The sequence below is a fragment of the Zonotrichia albicollis genome, chromosome 3 (assembly GCF_047830755.1).
Source record: "Zonotrichia albicollis isolate bZonAlb1 chromosome 3, bZonAlb1.hap1, whole genome shotgun sequence".
In the NCBI taxonomy this organism is placed as follows: domain Eukaryota; kingdom Metazoa; phylum Chordata; class Aves; order Passeriformes; family Passerellidae; genus Zonotrichia; species Zonotrichia albicollis.
Genome location: NC_133821.1, coordinates 2,590,692 through 2,609,894, shown reverse-complemented (window position 1 = coordinate 2,609,894; position 19,203 = coordinate 2,590,692). Strand labels below are relative to the sequence as shown.

At 46.1% G+C, this 19,203-nt stretch overlaps 1 protein-coding gene across 6 annotated transcripts in view; it reads left to right on the top strand.

The window, feature by feature from the left end:
• Positions 1-19,203, top strand: part of FBXO16 (F-box protein 16) — a 70,813-nt gene that overhangs the window by 32,108 nt on the left and 19,502 nt on the right. For all 6 annotated transcript variants that reach the window (XM_074536453.1, XM_074536457.1, XM_074536456.1 and 3 more), the window contains exons 5-7: positions 549-755; positions 1,613-1,777; positions 3,598-3,788. In XM_074536453.1, the coding sequence (XP_074392554.1) occupies positions 549-755; positions 1,613-1,777; positions 3,598-3,788 (563 nt within the window). The remainder of the gene's footprint in view (positions 1-548; positions 756-1,612; positions 1,778-3,597; positions 3,789-19,203) is intronic.

The following is a 19,203-nucleotide window of genomic DNA, read 5'->3' as shown; positions in this document are numbered from 1 at the left end:
GTGAGTCCTGGTCTAGGCCATCCTGGATCCTTTCATGATTAGGAAGAGGAGAAGGAATCAGCAATAAATTCATTATTGGGGCCTGCTCCTGTAAAAACTCATCTGAGTCTCCTCTTTTCTGTGAGGGAAGCCAAGTCTCAGAGCTGGTTCCAGGAGCATCAGTGAGTCCTGGCCTAGGCCATCATGGATCCTTTGAGGATTAGAAAGTGTCAAGAGAGAAGGAATCAGAGAATTTATTATAGAGGCCTGCTCAGATGGGTAAAAACCCATCTGAGTCCCCTCCTTTCCGTGAGGGAAGCCGGTCCCAGGAGTGTGACTTAATTCTGGCCCAGGCCATCCTGGATCCTTTGAGGATTAGAAATCATTCTGTGGCTTCAGAGTTTCTTTCATGTAGCCTCTCCATTTGTTCCCAGCGCTCTGTTCCCTCAGAGTGAGTCACCACAAGCTGCTGCTCCTGTGCTTTCCCTCACCACATTTTATTTAGAGAAGCTGAATTTCTGGTTTCTCTGCACCTGAAACTCCTAATTTATTATTGTTTTCCCCTTCAGTTTGACAAGTGGACAGATGGCCAGAGGAGGAGGATCCTGGTGGACCTGCTGGAACGCTGCTCCCTGTCCCAGCAGAAATTCTGTGCCAAGCAGCTCCAGGCCCGAGTCCCCACCGAGGCCGTGGATTTTACCACGAGGCTCCCTCGAGTCCTGTCCTTGTACATCTTCTCCTTCCTGGATCCACGGAGCCTCTGTCGATGTGCACAGGTAGAAAAAGCCAGCACCTGCCTGGGCTCCAGAAAGCCAGGTCAAAACAGTTAAAAAACATCAACAAAAAGAAAAATTTTGATTTTTGGTGAAGGCTTAGGTGAATGCTTAGTGATGCTCATTCCTCGGATCCTAAATTAAGCCAGATTGGCCAAGATTCATGGAATTGATGAGTAATTTTAAATTCTTCTAAAGCATTTTAAAAGTGGCATTTTCAAGGCTGATTATTCCCAGAAAGAAAGCCTGGTACTTCCTAAAAATCACATTCCTCTAAAGCACCTTGCACTGTGTGCAGAGCCCTTAATTCTTGGAGAGATTTTGGCTTGTGCTTTTGCAAAGAACAACACTTGATCCTGTAAGGAAAACAGATCCTTTAAAATTCCTGAAGGTCAGGTGTTGGATGTGGAGAAGCAGAAAATTCCAGATGGGCTTTGGAACAAAATGATTAAGACTCCAAAAATCTGAAATGCTGTGAGATGCTGCCCAAAGTGGTTTCAAATTAATAAGTCAGTTTTCAGTGACATTATTACTGTGCTAATGTAATATTCCATGTTATTTAGGAATATATAATAATCTCAGCTTGGCTAAGCCTTGCTTTAGGAACTTCAGCATTTCATGTGGGTACAACTCAAACTCTCCATGACAACAGGTCAGAAAATTCCTTAGAATCACAGAATATCTTGAGTTGGAAGGACCCCAAATCACAAAGGCTTTGAAAGGTGTAAATGCTTTAATCAAAGGTTTAAACGGAGCATTAACAGTGAAGAATAATTGAATTTATTTAAGAATTATGTGGGAATTATATCCAAAATCCTGGGATGCTTTAAACCCCGAAGTGGCTGGGAATTCCTTCACAGGTGAGCTGGCACTGGAAGTACCTGTCCGAGCTGGACCAGCTGTGGATGCTGAAGTGCCTGCGTTTCGGGTGGCTCCTCAACTTCTGCCCCACGCCCTTCGAGCAGGGGGTCTGGAAAAAGCACTACATCCAGATGGTGAGGGAGCTGCGCCTCACCCGGCCCAAGGTACTGCTGCCCTCAGCCCCAGTATTCCCACTTTCTGCACAGAATTCCCACTTTCTGCACTGATTTAGGGTCCATTCTCTGACTTCTTTCCTCTGCCACTCTCTTGGGATTGAAGTGCTCCAGATTTTATTTTGTGTTCAGACTCAAATGTTTATTTTTTATTAACTTTGTTGCAGCCTCACGAGCAGTGAGCTCTGCAGTGTTTAACAAGCTACAAAATGGCTGGCTGTCTTTCTTTACAGTCCTTTAAGGCTAAACTATCCAATTAAGAAATAACACCTAAATTATTTTCACTTTTAACACAATAATCACTCAAGTTCCACAATGTGGACTTTGCTGTCCAATTACAAAATACCACCCAAACCCCAGGAGAAGAAAGACCAGCCACCACCCTAAACCCTCCATCTTGTTTATATATATTTCTATATTCTAAAACCCCAAACTCTTGAGTTTTCCACCCTGTGATATTACTGCTTTAGTGTCCATTCTGAGACTTCTTTCCTCTGCCTCTGTCTTGGGTTTGAAGTGCTCCAGATTTTATTTTGTGTTCAGACTCAAATGTTTATTTTTATTAACTTTGTTGCAGCCTCACGAGCAGTGAGTTCTGCAGTGTTTCACTGACAAGCTACAAAATGGCTGACTGTCTTTTTCTACCAGGTCTTTTGAGGCTAAACTATCCAATTAAGGAATAACGTCTAAATTATTTTCACTTTTAACCCGATAATCACTCAAGTTCCACAATGTGGACTTTGCTGTCCAATTACAAAATACCACCCAAACCCCTGGAGAAGAAGGACCAGCCACCACCCAAAACCCTCCATCTTGTTTATACATATTTCTATATTCTAAAACCCCAAAGTCTTAAGCTTTCCACCCTGTGATATTACACACCTCTATTCAAACTCCACATCCATTCTGGCCCCAAAAAGTGTAAATTGATGGGAGCAAACTGGGAGGATGTGGCTTCGTTACCTGAAGAATGTAATTGAATAATTAAGAAGAAGAACCAGCCACCACCCTAAACCCTCCATCTTGTTTATACATATTTCTATATTCTAAAACCCCAAATTCTTGAGTTTTCCACCCTGTGATATTACTGCTCTAGTGTCCTACTGGTGCTTTAGTGTCCATTCTGTGACTTCTTTCCTCTGCCTCTGTCTTGGGATTGAAGTGCTCCAGATTTTATTTTGTGTTCAGACTCAAATGTTTATTTTTTATTATCTGTGTTGCAGCCTCACAAGCAGTGAGTTCTGCAGTGTTTAACAAGCTACAAAATGGCCGACTGTCTTTCTCTACAGTCTTTTGAGGCTAAACTATCAAATTAAGGAATAACATCTAAATTATTTTCACTTTTAACCTGATAATCACTCAAATTCCACAATATGGACTTTTCTGTCCAATTACAAAATACCACCCAAACCCCTGGAAAAGGACAAGGTGAAGAAGAGGGACCAACCACCACCCTAAACCCTCCATCTTGTTTAAATATATTTCTATATTCTAAAACCCCAAACTTTTAAATTTCATTGAAAGCTCATTTAAATTCAATTCAAAGCTCAGCTCTTTAATTTAAAGCAAAGTCTGGCTTTAAATCAGGCTTTTTGTAGTTGATAGGGAAAAGCTGATACAGCTCAACAGCAGCTCAGCTCATCTCATCTCAATATGGATTATAGGGCTTGGGTGCCTCTTTCTGTCACTGACCACAATGGAGCCCACAGAAACCAAAATTTGAATTAATCCCTAACGATTACAACTCTAAATTTAACCCAATCTGATTTTCATCATAAAACTCATTTTCTTCTTTCCACCTGTCCAATCAGACTCCTTCCAAGGATGAGTTCATCGTTATCGACGTGCAGCCAGTGAAGAGCAACATCCCAGAGAGGAAACTTTCTGTGAGCAGGGGCAGGAAGGAGCTCCCTCCATGGCGCTCCTCTGACAGGAACCCCACGGACACCATCCGCTACAACTACCTGGACAACCAGCACCCCATCGAGCAGGCCCGGCACGCGTAAGGGCGTTTCACATTTTCCTTTTGCAATAAGATTTTCCATGTCTCTCTGCCTGTTCTGGTTTCTAAACCCATTTTCCTGCTTTTTTTTGGCTTTTTTTGGATGGGTTTTTGTGGGGGCCTGAATGTATGTATTGTTATAACAACAAGATAACAACCATACAACAACAAGTGGTGACCCCGACGTGATGGAGAATGTGCAGCCACGAGGAGCACTGAGAGAAGGGATGGACTCTTTAAGAATGTAATAACAACAATACAATAACGAGTGGTGACCCCGACGTGATGGAGAACGTGCAGCCACGAGGGACATCGAGAGAAGGGATGGACTCTTTAAGAATGTAGTAACAACAATACAACAACGAGTGGTGACCCCGACGTGATGGAGAACGCGCAGCCCCAAGGAACATCGAGAGAAGGGATGGACTCTTTAAGAATGTAACAACAACAATACAACAACAAGTGGTGACCCCGACGTGATGGAGAACGTGCAGCCACAAGGAGCACTGAGAGAAGGGATGGACTCTTTAAGAATATAATAACAACAATACAACAACAAGTGGTGACCCCGACGTGATGGAGAACGTGCAGCCACAAGGAGCATCGAGAGAAGGGATGGACTCTTTAAGAATGTAATAACAACAAGATAACAACAATACAACAACAGGTTTTGGGCCAAAGCTGCCACTTCTTTGTGTCCTCTCTGCACAACTTTTGTAATTATACCTCAGTTCTGTTTTCAGAACTCCTGGGGGATGTTGCAGAGCTGGAACAGGAGGAATCAAGCCAAAGTTTTGTTGGAGAGTTTTGAAAATCGAGCTGCCAGGCTGAGAGGAATGTGTGGGTTTTGCAGGGGCAGAGGAAGAATGAATGAATGAATTGTGATGAAATGTGATTCTATCTCTGGGAGGATCTCCTGGCTCACAGGAGGCTGGGATGACTGAATTGCAGGGCAGGTGTAAGAGGATGTCAGGGCATGGAGGTGATGAATGGTATTTGAGTCTGCCCTGCCTGGATCCACCACTTCCTGGGCTCCCAGGTTTATCCACATGGAAAAAAAACCCCAAAAAAACCCAGCATTTCCCTCCCAAAGCAGAGCTCTGCACTGTTAGAACTGCCCCAGGTTTTCCTTTGGCACCTCTGGCACCAGAGATTCTCCAAAACCTTGGATCCAGGGTCAGTTTCTGTGCATTAACAAATGCAGGGAGGGTTTGGGCGTGACCATTTTCCAAACCTTGGATCCAGGGTCTGTTTTCTGTGCATTAACAGCCCAGGGAGGGTTTGGGAGCAATCTTTTTTCCAAATCTTGGATCCAGGGTCTGTTTTCTGTGCATTAACAGCCCAGGGAGGGTGTGGGAGCAATCTCTTTTCCCAGTCTTGGATCCAGGGTCAGTTTTCTGTGCAATCCCAGGCAGGTTTGGGAGTGACCATTTTCCAAACCTTGGATCCAGGGTCAGTTTCTGTGCATTAACAAATGCAGGGAGGGTTTGGGAGTGACCATTGTCCAAACCTTGAATCCAGGGTCAGTTTTCTGTGCAAGCCCAGGGAGGGTGTGGGAGTGACCTTTCTTCCAAACCCTGGATCCAGAGTCAGTTTTTTTCTAAATCTTGGATCCAGGATCCGTTTTCTGTGCAATCCCAGGGAGGGTGTGGGAGCAATCTCTTTTCCAAATCCTGGATCCACGGTCAGTTTTCTGTGCAAGCCCAGGGAGGTTTGGGAGCAACCTTTTTTCCAAACCTTGGATCCAGAGTCAGTTTTCTGTGCATTAACAAATGCAGGGAGGGTTTGAGAGTGACCTTTTTCCAAACCTTGGATCCAGGGTCAGTTTCTGTGCAATCCCAGGGAGGTTTGGGAGCAATCTTTTTTCCAAACCTTGGATCCAGAGTCAGTTTTTTCCCAATCTTGCATCCAGGGTCAGTTTTCTGTGCATTAACAGCCCAGGGAGGGTGTGGGAGTGACCTTTTTCCAAATCTTGGATCCAGGGGCAGTTTTCTGTGCAACCCCAGGGAACATTTGGGAGTGACCTTTTTTCAAACCTCGGATCCAGGGTCAATTTCTGTGCATTAACAAATGCAGGGAAGGTGTGGGAGTGACCATTTTCCGAACCTTGGATCCAGGGTCAGTTTTCTGTGCAAGCCCAGGGAGGGTGTGGGAGTGACCTTTCTTCCAAACCCTGGATCCAGAGTCTGTTTTTTCCCAATCTTGGATCCAGGGTCAGTTTTCTGTGCATTAACAGCCCAGGGAGGGTGTGGGAGCAATCTCTTTTCCCAATCTTGGATCCAGGGTCAGTTTTCTGTGCAAGCCCAGGGAGGGTTTGGGAGTGACCATTTTCCAAATCTTGGATCCAGGGTCAGTTTTCTGTGCAATCCCAGGGAGGTTTTGGGAGTGACCTTTTTCCCTATCTTGGATCTAGGGTCAGTTTTCTGTGCATTAACAGCCCAGGGAGGTTTGGGAATGACCTTTTTCCCAAATCTGGATCCAGGGTCAGTTTTCTGTGCATTAACAAGCCCAGGGAACATTTGGGAGTGACCTTTTTCCCAAATCTTGGATCCAGGGTCAGTTTTCTGTACATTAACAAGCCCAGGGAACATTTGGGAGTGACCTTTTTCCCAGTCTTGGATCCAGGGTCAGTTTTCTGTGCATTAACAAACCCAGGGAGGGTTTGGCAGGGACCTTTTCCCAATCTTGCATCCAGGGTCAGTTTTCTGTGCATTAACAGCCCAGGGAGGTTTGGGAGTGTTTTTTTTCCCAATCTTGGATCCAGGGTCAGTTTCCTGTGCATTAACAACCCCAGGGAGGGTTTGGCAGTGACCTTTTCCCAAACCTTGGATCCAGGGTCAGTTTTCGGTGCATTAACAGCCCAGGGAGGTTTGGGAATGACCTTTTTTCCAAATTATGGATCCAGGGTCAGTTTTCTGTGCATTAATAGCCCAGGGAGGTTTGGGAGCAATCTTTTTTCCAAATCTCGGATCCAGGGTCAGTTTCCTGTGCATTAACAGCCCAGGGAGGGTTTGGGAATGATCTTTTTCCAAACCTTGGATCCAGGGTTAGTTTTCTGTGCAAACCCAGGGAGGGCTTGCAGGGACCTTTTTTCCAAATCTTGGATCCAGGCTCAGTTTTCTGTGCATTAACAGGGAAGGTGTGGGAGTGACCATTTTCCAAACCTTGGATCCAGGGTCAGTTTCTGTGCATTAACAAACCCAGGGAAGTTTTGGCAGTGACCTGTGGGAAGAGCTCACCCTTTCCTTGTGTAAATCCCTGGCAATGCCACCTCTGACCCCTCCCAGGGGTCCCCCCAGCCCAGCTGGTGTGACAAGGGCGAGGCTGCCATCGATCCCAGCCTGGCAGAGAGGCACTGGATCCTCTGGAGCATTCCCTGTTTTCTGTGGGAATCCACAGGCCGAGCAGGACATTCCTCTGGGCTGTGCCAACAAAAACCTTGGGAACTCACACGACAAAAAAACCACCCAGGTTTTGTTTAAATAAATCCCAAACAGAGCCAAGATTATCCCTGCACTCAGGAACAATCAGCTGAGGAATTACCCCAGCCACGCATTGTTTGGCCAAGCACTCCGGGAGCTCCTTCCCAAACCCACCGGGAGCTCCTCGAGCAAAAACCTTTCATGAATCACGTTTTAATCCGCGTCCCCTGCTCCTTGCATGTTGCACGACTTCAAAGAGCTTCCCAGTTTCCACCTCACCCTCTTTCTGTGGGATGTTTCCCAACTCCAGCACCACTTTTTGGGTCGTGTTCTCTGAGGTTTTTAAGTGAATATTTGCACCCAAAACTTCCTGCTGCACACAAACCTGGTGTTGTTTTCCAGCTCTGCTCAGTGGTTTTGTGCAGCTGCTCCCAGAGGGTTCTGGGACATTCAGGATTCTCTTGTGCCATTTTTAGGACATTCAGGATCCTCCTGTGCCATTTCTGTGAGGTTCAGGATCTTCCTTATGCCATTTCTGGGAGGTTCAGGATTCTCCTGAGCCATTTCTGTGGGGCTCAGGATCCTCCTGTGCCATTTCTGTGAAGTTCAGGATTCTCCTGTGCCATTTCTGTGGGGTTCAGGATCCCCTTGTGCCATTTCTGTGGGGTTCAGGGTTCTCCTGTGCCATTTCTGTGGGGTTCAGGGTTCTCCTGTGCCATTTCTGTGGGGTTCAGGATCCTCCTGTGCCATTTCTGGGAGGTTCAGGATCCTCCTGTGCCATTTCTGTGGGGTTCAGGATTCTGTTCTGCCATTTCTGTGAAGTTCAGGATCCTCCTGTGCCATTTCTGTGAGGTTCAGGATTCTCTTGAGCCATTTCTGGGAGGTTCAGGATTCTCTTGTGCCATTTCTGTGGGGTTCAGGATCCCCTTGTGCCATTTCTGTGGGGTTCAGGGTTCTCCTGTGCCATTTCTGTGGGGTTCAGGGTTCTCCTGTGCCATTTCTGTGGGGTTCAGGATTCTCCTGTGCCATTTCTGTGGGGTTCAGGATTCTCTTGTGCCATTTCTGTGGGGTTCAGGATCCTCCTGTGCCATTTCTGTGAGGTTCAGGATCCTCCTGTGCCGTTTCTGTGGGGTTCAGGATTCTGCTGAGCCATTTCTGTGGGGTTCAGGATCCTCCTGTGCCATTTCTGTGAGGTTCAGGATTCTCTTGTGCCATTTCTGTGGGGTTCAGGATTTTCCTGTGCCATTTCTGTGAGGTTCGGGATTCTCCTGAGCCATTTCTGTGAGGTTCAGGATTTTCCTGAGCCATTTCTGTGAGGGTCAGGATCCTCCTGAGCCATTTCTGTGAGGTTCAGGATCCTCCTGTGCCATTTCTGTGGGGTTTGGAATTTTCCTGTGCCATTTCTGTGGGGTTTGGGATTCTCCTGTGCCATTTCTGTGAGGTTCGGGATTCTCCTGTGGCATTTCTGTGGGGTTCAGGATCCTCCTGTGCCATTTCTGTGAGGTTTGGGATTCTCCTGCTCCATTTCTGAGAGGTTCAGGATCCTCCTGTGCCATTTCTGAGAGGTTCAGGATTCTGCTGAGCCATTTCTGTGGGGTTCAGGATCCTCCTAAGCCATTTCTGGGAGGTTCAGGATCCTCCTTATGCCATTTCTGTGGGGTTCGGGATCCCCTTGTGCCATTTCTGTGAGGTTCAGGATTCTCCTGTGCCATTTCTGTGGGGTTCAGGATCCTCCTGTGCCACTTTTGTGAAGTTCAGGATTCTCCTTTGCCATTAAAAAGTGGGAAAAGTCTCATTTGAAGAGTTTAGAAGTTGCCTCTCCCAGCACTGAGCAGGTGAGAACAATTCACCTGAAATAATGAAACAATAAATAATAACTACAATTCACCTGAAATACTGAAACAATAAATAATAACTACAATTCACCTGAAATAATGAAACAATAAATAATAACTACACTCCCTGTTTGCCTCTCCCAGCGAGATCCCAGCCTGTCTCCATTTGTGGGGAACGTTTTAATGCCAAGTCTTCCTGCAAATCTGCCATTTATCCTCAATTACAGAGGATTATTTCGAGGAGAAGGAGGAATTCTGTGAGATCTGCCTGTTTATTGAGGATCTGCCTTTAATATCCCTTAAGCTGCGGGTAATTGCTGCAGCTCAGGCTCATCCGTGCTGGTTATTCAGCAGCGCAGGCGCTGCATCCTTTCAGCTGCTGACCCAGCCTCCCCTCCCACAGCCACCATCTGCTGCTTCTTTCCCAGGGACACTTTGCTGTGCCATCCCAAAAATCCTCCCACTGAGGCTCTGTGGGAGGACTCCACCAATTTTGGGAACTGGGAGTCAAGGAAATTGATTCTGGGGCTGTTGGAGCATGGAAAATATAATTATTTAGTTTTCCAGCTTTTCAGCTGCATCCCTGAGTGTCACGCCTTGAGTGTCCCCTTGAGGTGGGGATGGCAGGAAAATATCCCCGTGGTCCTGATGTCCTTTTGGGGTGCCAAATCCTGGTTTGGAAGCTCCCAGAAATCCACCTCAGACCCTGCCTGGCCAGGGCTCGGCTTGGAAGGCAGAACAGGATCCCGAGATAAAAATCTCCCACCCCGCCGGCGATTCTCCTTTCAGATGAGCCGGATTCCAGGAGCTCAGGGGCGAAACAAGCTCAGCTCATGTAAAATGGATGTTCGGGAGGAAGGAGAGCGCTGTAAAACGAGACCCTGCAACAACAGAAGCGATTCCCAGGCCTTTGCCAAAGGGAATTGCTGCGGTCTGGAAGGGAACCGGGGTGTGGGGTTTCCTTCAGGACGTGGCAGAACTCGCAAAAACCCAAAGCGATGGTGGAGAGAAAAGGACTGCAGGGAGCTCTTCTTGCCCTGGAATCCCTGAGCCGACAAAACCTTTTTTGTTTTTCCCCATTTGAGTGCTGAGGAAGCTGTGGAGAATTCCTCGCGAATAAACAGGATCACATCAAAGGAATACCTGACGCCACCATCAAAGCAAGGTGTGAGAGCAGTCGCTGGCTGCTGCCTCGACTCCAAGTTAATCTCCCTAATTCCAGGTTGGATTTTGCAGAATTTAAGAGGTAATCCACCAAAAAGAGGTTTTTCCTGATTCTTGGGCCTGGTTAAAATCTCCTCATAGCCCGACCTCGCTCTGCAGTTTTCTGGTCTGAAGGGAGAGGAGGAATCTTCGGCTCATCACATCAAGGTGAAATATTAACATTTAAATGGCAGAGTTCATGGAATTCCAGAATGGTTTGGGTGGAAAGAGACATTAAAATTCATCCAGTTCCAACCCTGACACCTCCCACTGTCCCAGGTTTCTCCAAGCCCCAATGTCCAACCTGGCCTTGGACCCTTCCAGGGATCCAGGAGCAGCCACAGCTTCTCTGGGAATTCCAGATCAGCCCCTCCCCACCCTCTCATGGAGAGATTTTTTCCCTAATATTTAATCTAAATCTCTTTAAGTTTAAAACAGCTCATGGAAAAAGTAATTTCTTGTGATCTGTGATGACAAAGAGTTGTCATCTGTTTCTTGGCTGCCCTTTTTGAGTCATCAGCTGCCTTCTCCCTCCCACAGCAGCACCAAAACAACACTGCTGAGAATTCCTAGCAGGGAACTCATCCCTGTTTAGCCAAAAAAAAAAAAGAGAAATATGGGAAGCAGAAGGAGCTGCAGTCAATTCTCAATCAGGCAGAGCGGTGGAAATGGAGCCCTCTAAGTGGGAACACAAAACACATTCTGCAGGCTGTGAGACCATAATTGGCTCTTTAGCTTCGAAAAACAGATCAATAATTTCCAGACAGCAGCTGGGCAGTGCTCACTGGGGACAGCAACAACACTGCCCAAAAAACGGGCTGCATTTGCAATCTGCGTCATCACTGAAATCTCATTTTTGTTTCTGCTGGATTTCTTTGCTGGTTGCTCAGAAAGGCAGAAATTTGTACCCAAAAACTGCGCCCAGGAGCTCAGAAAACCCCCCTGAGGGAGTGAAGGAGATGGGACAGAGATCCCAAATAATTTCGCAGGGATGGGACAGAGATCCCAAATAATTTTCCCTTTGGATTTAGCTGGGACAGTGTGGGAAAAGCTTCCCAGCCACGGAGCAGGGAAATTAAGAACAGCAAGGAGCAGCCGTGCAGCCAAGGGAGTGGTGAGGTGACAGAGAGGAGATCCAGACAGGCTTGCATTACAAATTGCCTGCAAGGCGTTATCAAAACCCCTCCATAGAATTAGAGCTGTGACTATCGGTGTTGTCATTTATCACAGCCACCATTTCTGGTAGGTCTGGTTTGTTTTCTGCCTGAATTGTCCAAGCAGACAAAAAAAAAAAAAAAAAAAACCAAAAAAAAACCCCTCCAGAGATGAGCAAGGAAGGATTTGCCTCTCTGGGCACAAAGAAATATTGCACAGAGGGAAGTGAAAGATTTTTATCTGCAGCCAGTTAGGAAATTTTTCTCTGTGGGGCTCTGATCTGCCTCCAGAGGCCCAGGAGGGCGTTTCTGTCGTGCACAGTTCTGCTGGAAGGCATCTGCTGTTTGTGCTGCTGCTTGCCAATAAATCAAAAGATTTGCCTCCCACTTGATGATGAATAATGAATAATGAATTCCAGTTCCAGCGAGCGAGCGCTGGAGCGGCGCCAAGGCCGCGGCCTCGGGCCTCAAGACGGGCCCTGCTCCTTCTCACGGCCACAACGCCTCGTCCTTCCCCCCTCCCCTGCCCTGGGGCATTGATGGCCACGGGCTGCCTCTAAAAAACAGTTGCATATTGTCCTGGAGTGTTTACCCGACGAGGAAATAATTATTCTGCTTAATTGTTCTGCCGGGAGCAGGCCTCGCTCCTGACAAAGGGGGAATCGCTCGCGTGAGAAGGACTCGGAGCGGCCCCGTCCTCCCTCAGCCCCTCTTCGTGCCAGCCCAGCTCCCTGAGGGCGTGTGGGAATCAAAAATATTCCTGAGGGGGGGAAAATGGGGTGAGAAACAGCAATTCAGCACTGGCAGTGAGACCTGCCCTCCTTTTTACTCTCCATCACTTCTTCCGTTTTTCTGACCTGGAGTTGGGGCTGTGGGGGTGACCTGACGCCACGAACTGGACACCAAAACATAGCAGCAGATACCTAAATTTACATTAATAATTGACACTAATAATTGACACTAATAATTTACATTAATAATTTACACGAATAAATTACATTAATAATTTATACTAATAATTTACATTAATAATTTACACTAATAAATTACATTAATAATTTATAATGATATTTTACAATGATATTTTACAATAATATTTGCAGTGACAAGGCCATGGCTGCCTTCTACCCCAAGGTCACAGCATCATTTAGGATGGAAAACATCTTTAAGAGGAAAATGGGGTGAGAAACAGCAATTCAGCACTGGGAGTGAGACCTGGTGTCCTTTTTCCTCTCCCTCACTCCTTCCATTTTCCTGACCTGGAGTTGGGGCTGTGGGGGTGACCTGACACCACGATTTGGACACCAAAACACAGCAGCAGATACCTAAATTTACATTAATAATTTACACTAATAATTGACACTAATAATTTACATTAATAATTTACACTAATAAATTACATTAATAATTTATAATGATATTTTACAATGCTATTTTACAATGATATTTTACAATAATATTTGCAGTCACAAGGCCATGGCTGCCTTCTACCCCAAGGTCACATCATCATTTAGGATGGAAAACATCTTTAAGATCACCAAGTCCAACCATGGCCAGGTCCTCCAAAATGACCAATTGATTCCCAGCTGGAATAGTTTGGATGGAATTTTCTCCCTTAATTTTTTTTTTTTTTTTTGTGTTTAAGAACAGGAGACTGCCAGGTCCACCAAAATGACCAGTTCATTCCCAGCTGGAATATTTTGGATGGAATTGTCTCACTTTGTTTTTTGTTTGGTTTGGGTTTTTTGTTTTGGTTTTGGTTTTGGTTTTTTGGGTGTGTGTTTATAAACAGATTGTGGTTTTCCTCACTTTCCTATTTGAAATAATGCTGGATTTAACTTTATGCTCCTGGACTGGGATGTGGGAATACTGGACACGTGCTGGTGGTGTGATCCTGGTTTTTTACAGGCTAAATCTGTTTTAGAGTCCATTTCCACCCTTTATATCCATGGTTTTGTGTTCCTGCTGTGCTTTTTCACTGGGAGAACCCTCAGAGCTTCTGCTTTAAATTCCCAGATTCCATTTCATGGAATTTGAATGTGGAATGAGCACCTTTGGATAATGAACCTGCCTGAGTGCTTAAGAAATAATAATAATGCCTCAGAGTCTGGATTTTACTCCTGATATTGGGGAAAAAATGTTGCCACTGGGGCCATATTCCAGTGCAATTCATTTAATTTTCATTTAATTTTCATTTAATTTGGAATATTCCTGTTCTGTCGGTTAATTGTGTTGAATTTCATAGCAGCTGCATATAATGCTAAAAATATGCAAATACAGGTGTAGAATTATTTGGTTACAAAAAACAGTGAATAAATGTTGTTGGAGGGGCAGACCCAACCTTTTTTACACTTCAGGTCACACAGACTTCACTGAAAACTCCCAAATCGATTCAGCTCAACTTAATTTTCTGTGGATTTCCCCAAGGAGCTGTAACAATCTTAGCTTAAAACACTGAGTCCTGAGCTTGTCTTTGAGTGCCAGAATTTATCACAACTTAAAAAAAAAATTAAAAATCAAGTTCCCACCTTCCCCTGAACCCTGATTGTGCTCTTTGGGGCAAGATAACAAACGTGTTACATTTTCAGGTGGCAACACCCCAAAGGATTTGACTTTTATCACTCTCAGGGCAGCAAGTGCAGAGCATTTATTGGAATTTATAGTGCTTGAATATCTGTATATCGGCCTTGCCCTGGTAGGTCCCAGTTGTTCTAAATGGGCTGCAGCTGTGATGTCCTTAATTGGGCGGCAGCTGTGGCTGATGAAGGTAACTGGGATAAAAGGGGGTGGGTTAACCCAGCAGGGAGAGCCTTGGAGGAGCCCTGATGGAGCAGCAGGAGCAGCACTGCTGTGAGGAGCTGCGTGTGAGAAAACCCCCCAGAAGGTGTGGGACTCTGGAAATGTGATAACAGAAATATGAACAACAACCAGTGGTGACCCCGACGTGATAGTTGGCAGAGATAAGGCAGCCAGGAGCTGTGGATGGCCTTTGAGCCAGGAACTGTGTGTGTTGTACGTGGTTTGTGAGTCACGGGAAAATGTATTATTGTAATGTGGCCTCTGAGTCACAGTGAAAGCTATGTATTGTAGAATATGTAAATATGTCCATGTAAATTCTGTTCCTGTAAGTGAAAGAGAAGGAGGATGTATAGTAGAGATGCCCTTTGAGTCCTAGTGAAATATCTGTATTGTGCTTGGATATGTGTAAGTAAAAGAAAAGGGGGAAATATCTGAACATGAACATAGGCCTTGCCCCGGTAGGTCCCAGTTGTTCTAAATGGGCGACAGCTGTGATGTCCTTAATTGGGCTGCAGCTGTGGCTGATGAAGGTAACTGGGATAAAAGGGGGTGGGTTAACCCGGCAGGGAGAGCCTTGGAGGAGCCCTGATGGAGCAGCAGGAGCAGCACTGCTGTGAGGAGCTGCGTGTGAGAAAACCCCCCAGAAGGTGTGGGACTCTGGAAATGTGATAACAGAAATATGAATAAGTACAAGTGGTGACCCCGACGTGATAGTTGGCAGAGATAAGGCAGCCAGGAGCTGTGGATAAAGCAGCCATGAGCTGTAGAAGAAATGTGGCCTTTGAGTCAAGAAGCTGTGACAGCCAGGAGCTGTGAAGAAAATGGCCTTTGAGCCAGGATCTGTGTGTGTTGTATGTGGTCTTTGAGTCACGGGAAAATGTGTGTACTGTAATGTGGCCTCTGAGTCACAGTAAGAGATATGTATTGTGGAATATGTAAATATGTCCATGTAGAATCTGTTCCTGTAAGTAAAAGAGAAGGGGGATGTATAGTAGAGATGGCCTTTGAGTCCTAGTAAAATAGCTGTATTGTGCTTGGATATTTGTAGGTAAAAGAAAAGGGGGAAATATAGTGCTTGAATATCTGTATATCGGCCTTGCCCTGGTAGGTCCCAGTTGCTCTAAATGGGCGGCAGCTGTGATGTCCTTAATTGGGCCACAGCTGTTGGTGATGAAGGTAACTGGGATAAAAGGGGGTGGGTTAACCTGTCAGGGAGAGCCTTGGAGGAGCCCTGATGGAGCAGCAGGAGCAGCACTGCTGTGAGGAGCTGTGTGTGAGAAAACCCCCCAGAAGGTGTGGGACTCTGGAAATGTGATAACAGAAATATGAACAACAACAAGTGGTGACCCCGACGTGATGGTTGGCAGAGATAAGGCAGCCAAGAGCTGTGGATAAGGCAGCCAGGAGCTGTAGAAGAAATGTGGCCTTTGAGCCAGGAGCTGTGACAGCCAAGAGCTGTGACGAAAATGGCCTTTGAGCCAGGAGCTCTGTGTGTTGTATGTGGTCTGTGAGTCACGGGAAAATGTATTACTGTAATGTGGCCTTTGAGTCACAGTAAGAGATATGTATTGTGGAATATGTAAATATGTCCATGTAAAATCTGTTCCTGTAAGTAAAAGAGAAGGGGGATCTATAGTAGAGACGGCCTTTGAGTCCTAGTAAAATATCTGTATTGTACTGGGATATCTGTAAGTAGAAGAAAAGGGGGAAATATCTGAACATTGGCCTTGCCCCAGTAGGTCCCAGTTGCTCTAAATGGGCGGCAGCTGTGATGTCCTTAATTGGGTGGCAGCTGTGGCTGATGAAGGTAACAGGGATAAAAGGGGGTGGGTTAACCCGGCAGGGAGAGCCTTGGAGGAGCCCTGATGGAGCAGCAGGAGCAGCACTGCTGTGAGGAGCTGCGTGTGAGAAAACCCCCCAGAAGGTGTGGGACTCTGGAAAAGTGATAACAGAAATATGAGCAACAACAAGTGGTGACCCCGACGTGATGGTTGGCAGAGATAAGGCAGCCAAGAGCTGTGGATGGCCTTTGAGCCAGGAGCTGTGGATAAGGCAGCCACGAGCTGTAGAAGAAATGAGGCCTTTGAGTCTTGGAGCTGTGACAGCCAAGAGCTGTGAAGAAAATGGCCTTTGAGCCAGGAGCTGTGTGTGTTGTACGTGATCTGTGAGTCACGGGAAAATGTATGTACTGTAATGTGGCCTCTGAGTCACAGTAAGAGATATGTATTGTAGAATATGTAAATATGTCCATGTAAAATCTCTTCCTGTAAGTAAAAGAGAAGGGGGATGTATAGTAGAGATGGCCTTTGAGTCCTAGAAAATATCTGTATTGTGCTTGGATATCTGTAGGTAAAAGAAAAGGGGGAAATATAGTGCTTGAATATCTGTATATCAGCCTTGCCCTGGTAGGTCCCAGTTGTTCTAAATGGACGGCAGCTGTGATGTCCTTAATTGGGCAGCAGCTGTGGCTGATGAAGGTAACTGGGATAAAAGGGGGTGGGTTAACCCGGCAGGGAGAGCCTTGGAGGAGCCCTGATGGAGCAGCAGGAGCAGCACTGCTGTGAGGAGCTGCGTGTGAGAAAACCCTACAGAAGGTGTGGGACTCTGGAAATGTGATAACAGAAATATGAATAAAAACAAGTGGTGACCCCGACGTGATGGTCGGCAGAGATAAGGCAGCCAGGAGCTGTGGAAGAAATGTGGCCTTTGAGTCAAGGAGCTGTGACAGCCAAGAGCTGTGAAGAAAATGGCCTTTGAGCCAGAAACTGTGTGTGTTGTATGTGGTCTGTGAGTCAAGGGAAAATGTATTACTGTAATGTGGCCTCTGAGTCACAGTGAAATATATGTATTGTAGAATATGTAAATATGTCCATGTAAAATCTGTTCCTGTAAGTAAAAGAGAAGGGGGATGTATAGTAGAGATGGCCTTTGAGTCCTAGTGAAATATCTGTATTGTACTTGGATATCTGTGAGTAAAAGAAAAGGGGGAAATATAGTGCTTGAATATCTGTATATCGGCCTTGCCCTGGTAGGTCCCAGTTGCTCTAAATGGGCGGCAGCTGTGATGTCCTTAATTGGGCGGCAGCTGTGGCTGATGAAGGTAACTGGGATAAAAGGGGGTGGGTTAACCTGTCAGGGAGAGCCTTGGAGGAGCCCTGATGGAGCAGCAGGAGCAGCACTGCTGTGAGGAGCTGCGTGTGAGAAAACTCCCCAGAAGGCGTGGGACTCTGGAAATGTGATAACAGCAATATGAATAACAACAAGTGGTGACCCCGACGTGACAGTTGTCAGAGATAAGGCAGCCAGGAGCTGTGGATGGCCTTTGAGTCAAGGAGCTGTGACAGCCAAGAGCTGTGAAGAATATGGCCTTTGAGCCAGGAGCTGTGTGTGTTGTACGTGGTCTGTGAGTCACGGGAAAATGTATGTACTGTAATGTGGCCTTTGAGTCACAGTAAGAGATATGTATTGTAGAATATGTAAATATGTCCATGTAAAATCTGTTCCTGTAAGTAAAAGAGAAGGGGGATCTATAGTAGAGATGGCCTTTGAGTCCTAGTAAAATATCTGTATTGTGCTTGGATATCTGTAAGTGAAAGAAAAGGGGGAAATATAGTGCTTGAATATCTGTATATCGGCCTTGCCCTGGTAGGTCCCAGTTGCTCCAAATGGGCGGCAGCTGTGATGTCCTTAATTGGGCAGCAGCTGTGGCTGATGAAGGTAACTGGGATAAAAGGGGGTGGGTTAACCCGTCAGGGAGAGCCTTGGAGTAGCCCTGATGAAGAAGCAGGAGCAGCACTGCTGTGAGGAGCTGCGTGTGAGAAAACCCCCCAGAAGGTGTGGGACTCTGGAAATGTGATAACAGAAATACGAATAACAACAAGTGGTGACCCCGACGTGATGGTTGGCAGAGATAAGGCAGCCAGGAGGTGTGGATAAGGCAGCCAAGAGCTGTAGAAGAAATGTGGCCTTTGAGCCAGGAGCTGTGTGTGTTGTACGTGATCTGTGAGTCACGGAAAAATGTATGTACTGTAATGTGGCCTCTGAGTCACAGTAAGAGATATGTATTGTAGAATATGTAAATATATCGATGTAAAATCTCTTCCTGTAAGTAAAAGAGAAGGGGGATCTATAGTAGAGATGGCCTTTGAGTCCTAGTAAAATATCTGTATTGTGCTTGGATATCTGTAAGTAAAAGAAAAGGGGGAAATATCTGAACATGAACATAGGCCTTGCCCTGGTAGGTCCCAGTTGTTCTAAATGGGCGGCAGCTGTGATGTCTTTAATTGGGCGGCAGCTGTGGCTGATGAAGGTAACTGGGATAAAAGGGGGTGGGTTAACCCGGCAGGGAGAGCCTTGGAGTAGCTCTGATGAAGAAGCAGGAGCAGCACTGCTGTGAGGAGCTGTGTGTGAGAAAACCCCCCAGGAGGTGTGGGACTCTGGAAATGTGATAACAGCAACATGAGAAACGACAAGTGGTGACCCCGACGTGATGGTTGGCAGAGATAAGGCAGCCAAGAGCTGTGGATGGCCTTTGAGCCAGGAGCTGTGGATAAAGCAGCCAAGAGCTATAGAAGAAATGTGGCCTTTGAGTCATGGAGCTATGACAGCCAAGAGCTGTGGATGGCCTTTGAGCCAGGAGCTGTGTGTGTTGTATGTGGTCTTTGAGTCACGGGAAAATGTATGTACTGTAATGTGGCCTCTGAGTCACAGTAAGAGATATGTGTTGTAGAATATGTAAATATGTTGATGTAAAATCTGTTCCTGTAAGTAAAAGAGAAGGGGGATCTATAGTAGAGATGGCCTTTGAGTCCTAGTAAAATATCTGTATTGTGCTTGGATATCTGTAAGTAAAAGAAAAGGGGGAAATATCTGAACATAGGCTTTGCCCGGGTAGGTCCCAGTTGCTCTAAATGGGCAGCAGCTGTGGCTGATGAAGGTAACTGGGATAAAAGGGGGTGGGCTGGCCGGTCAGGGAGAGCCTTGGAGGAGCCCTGATGGAGCA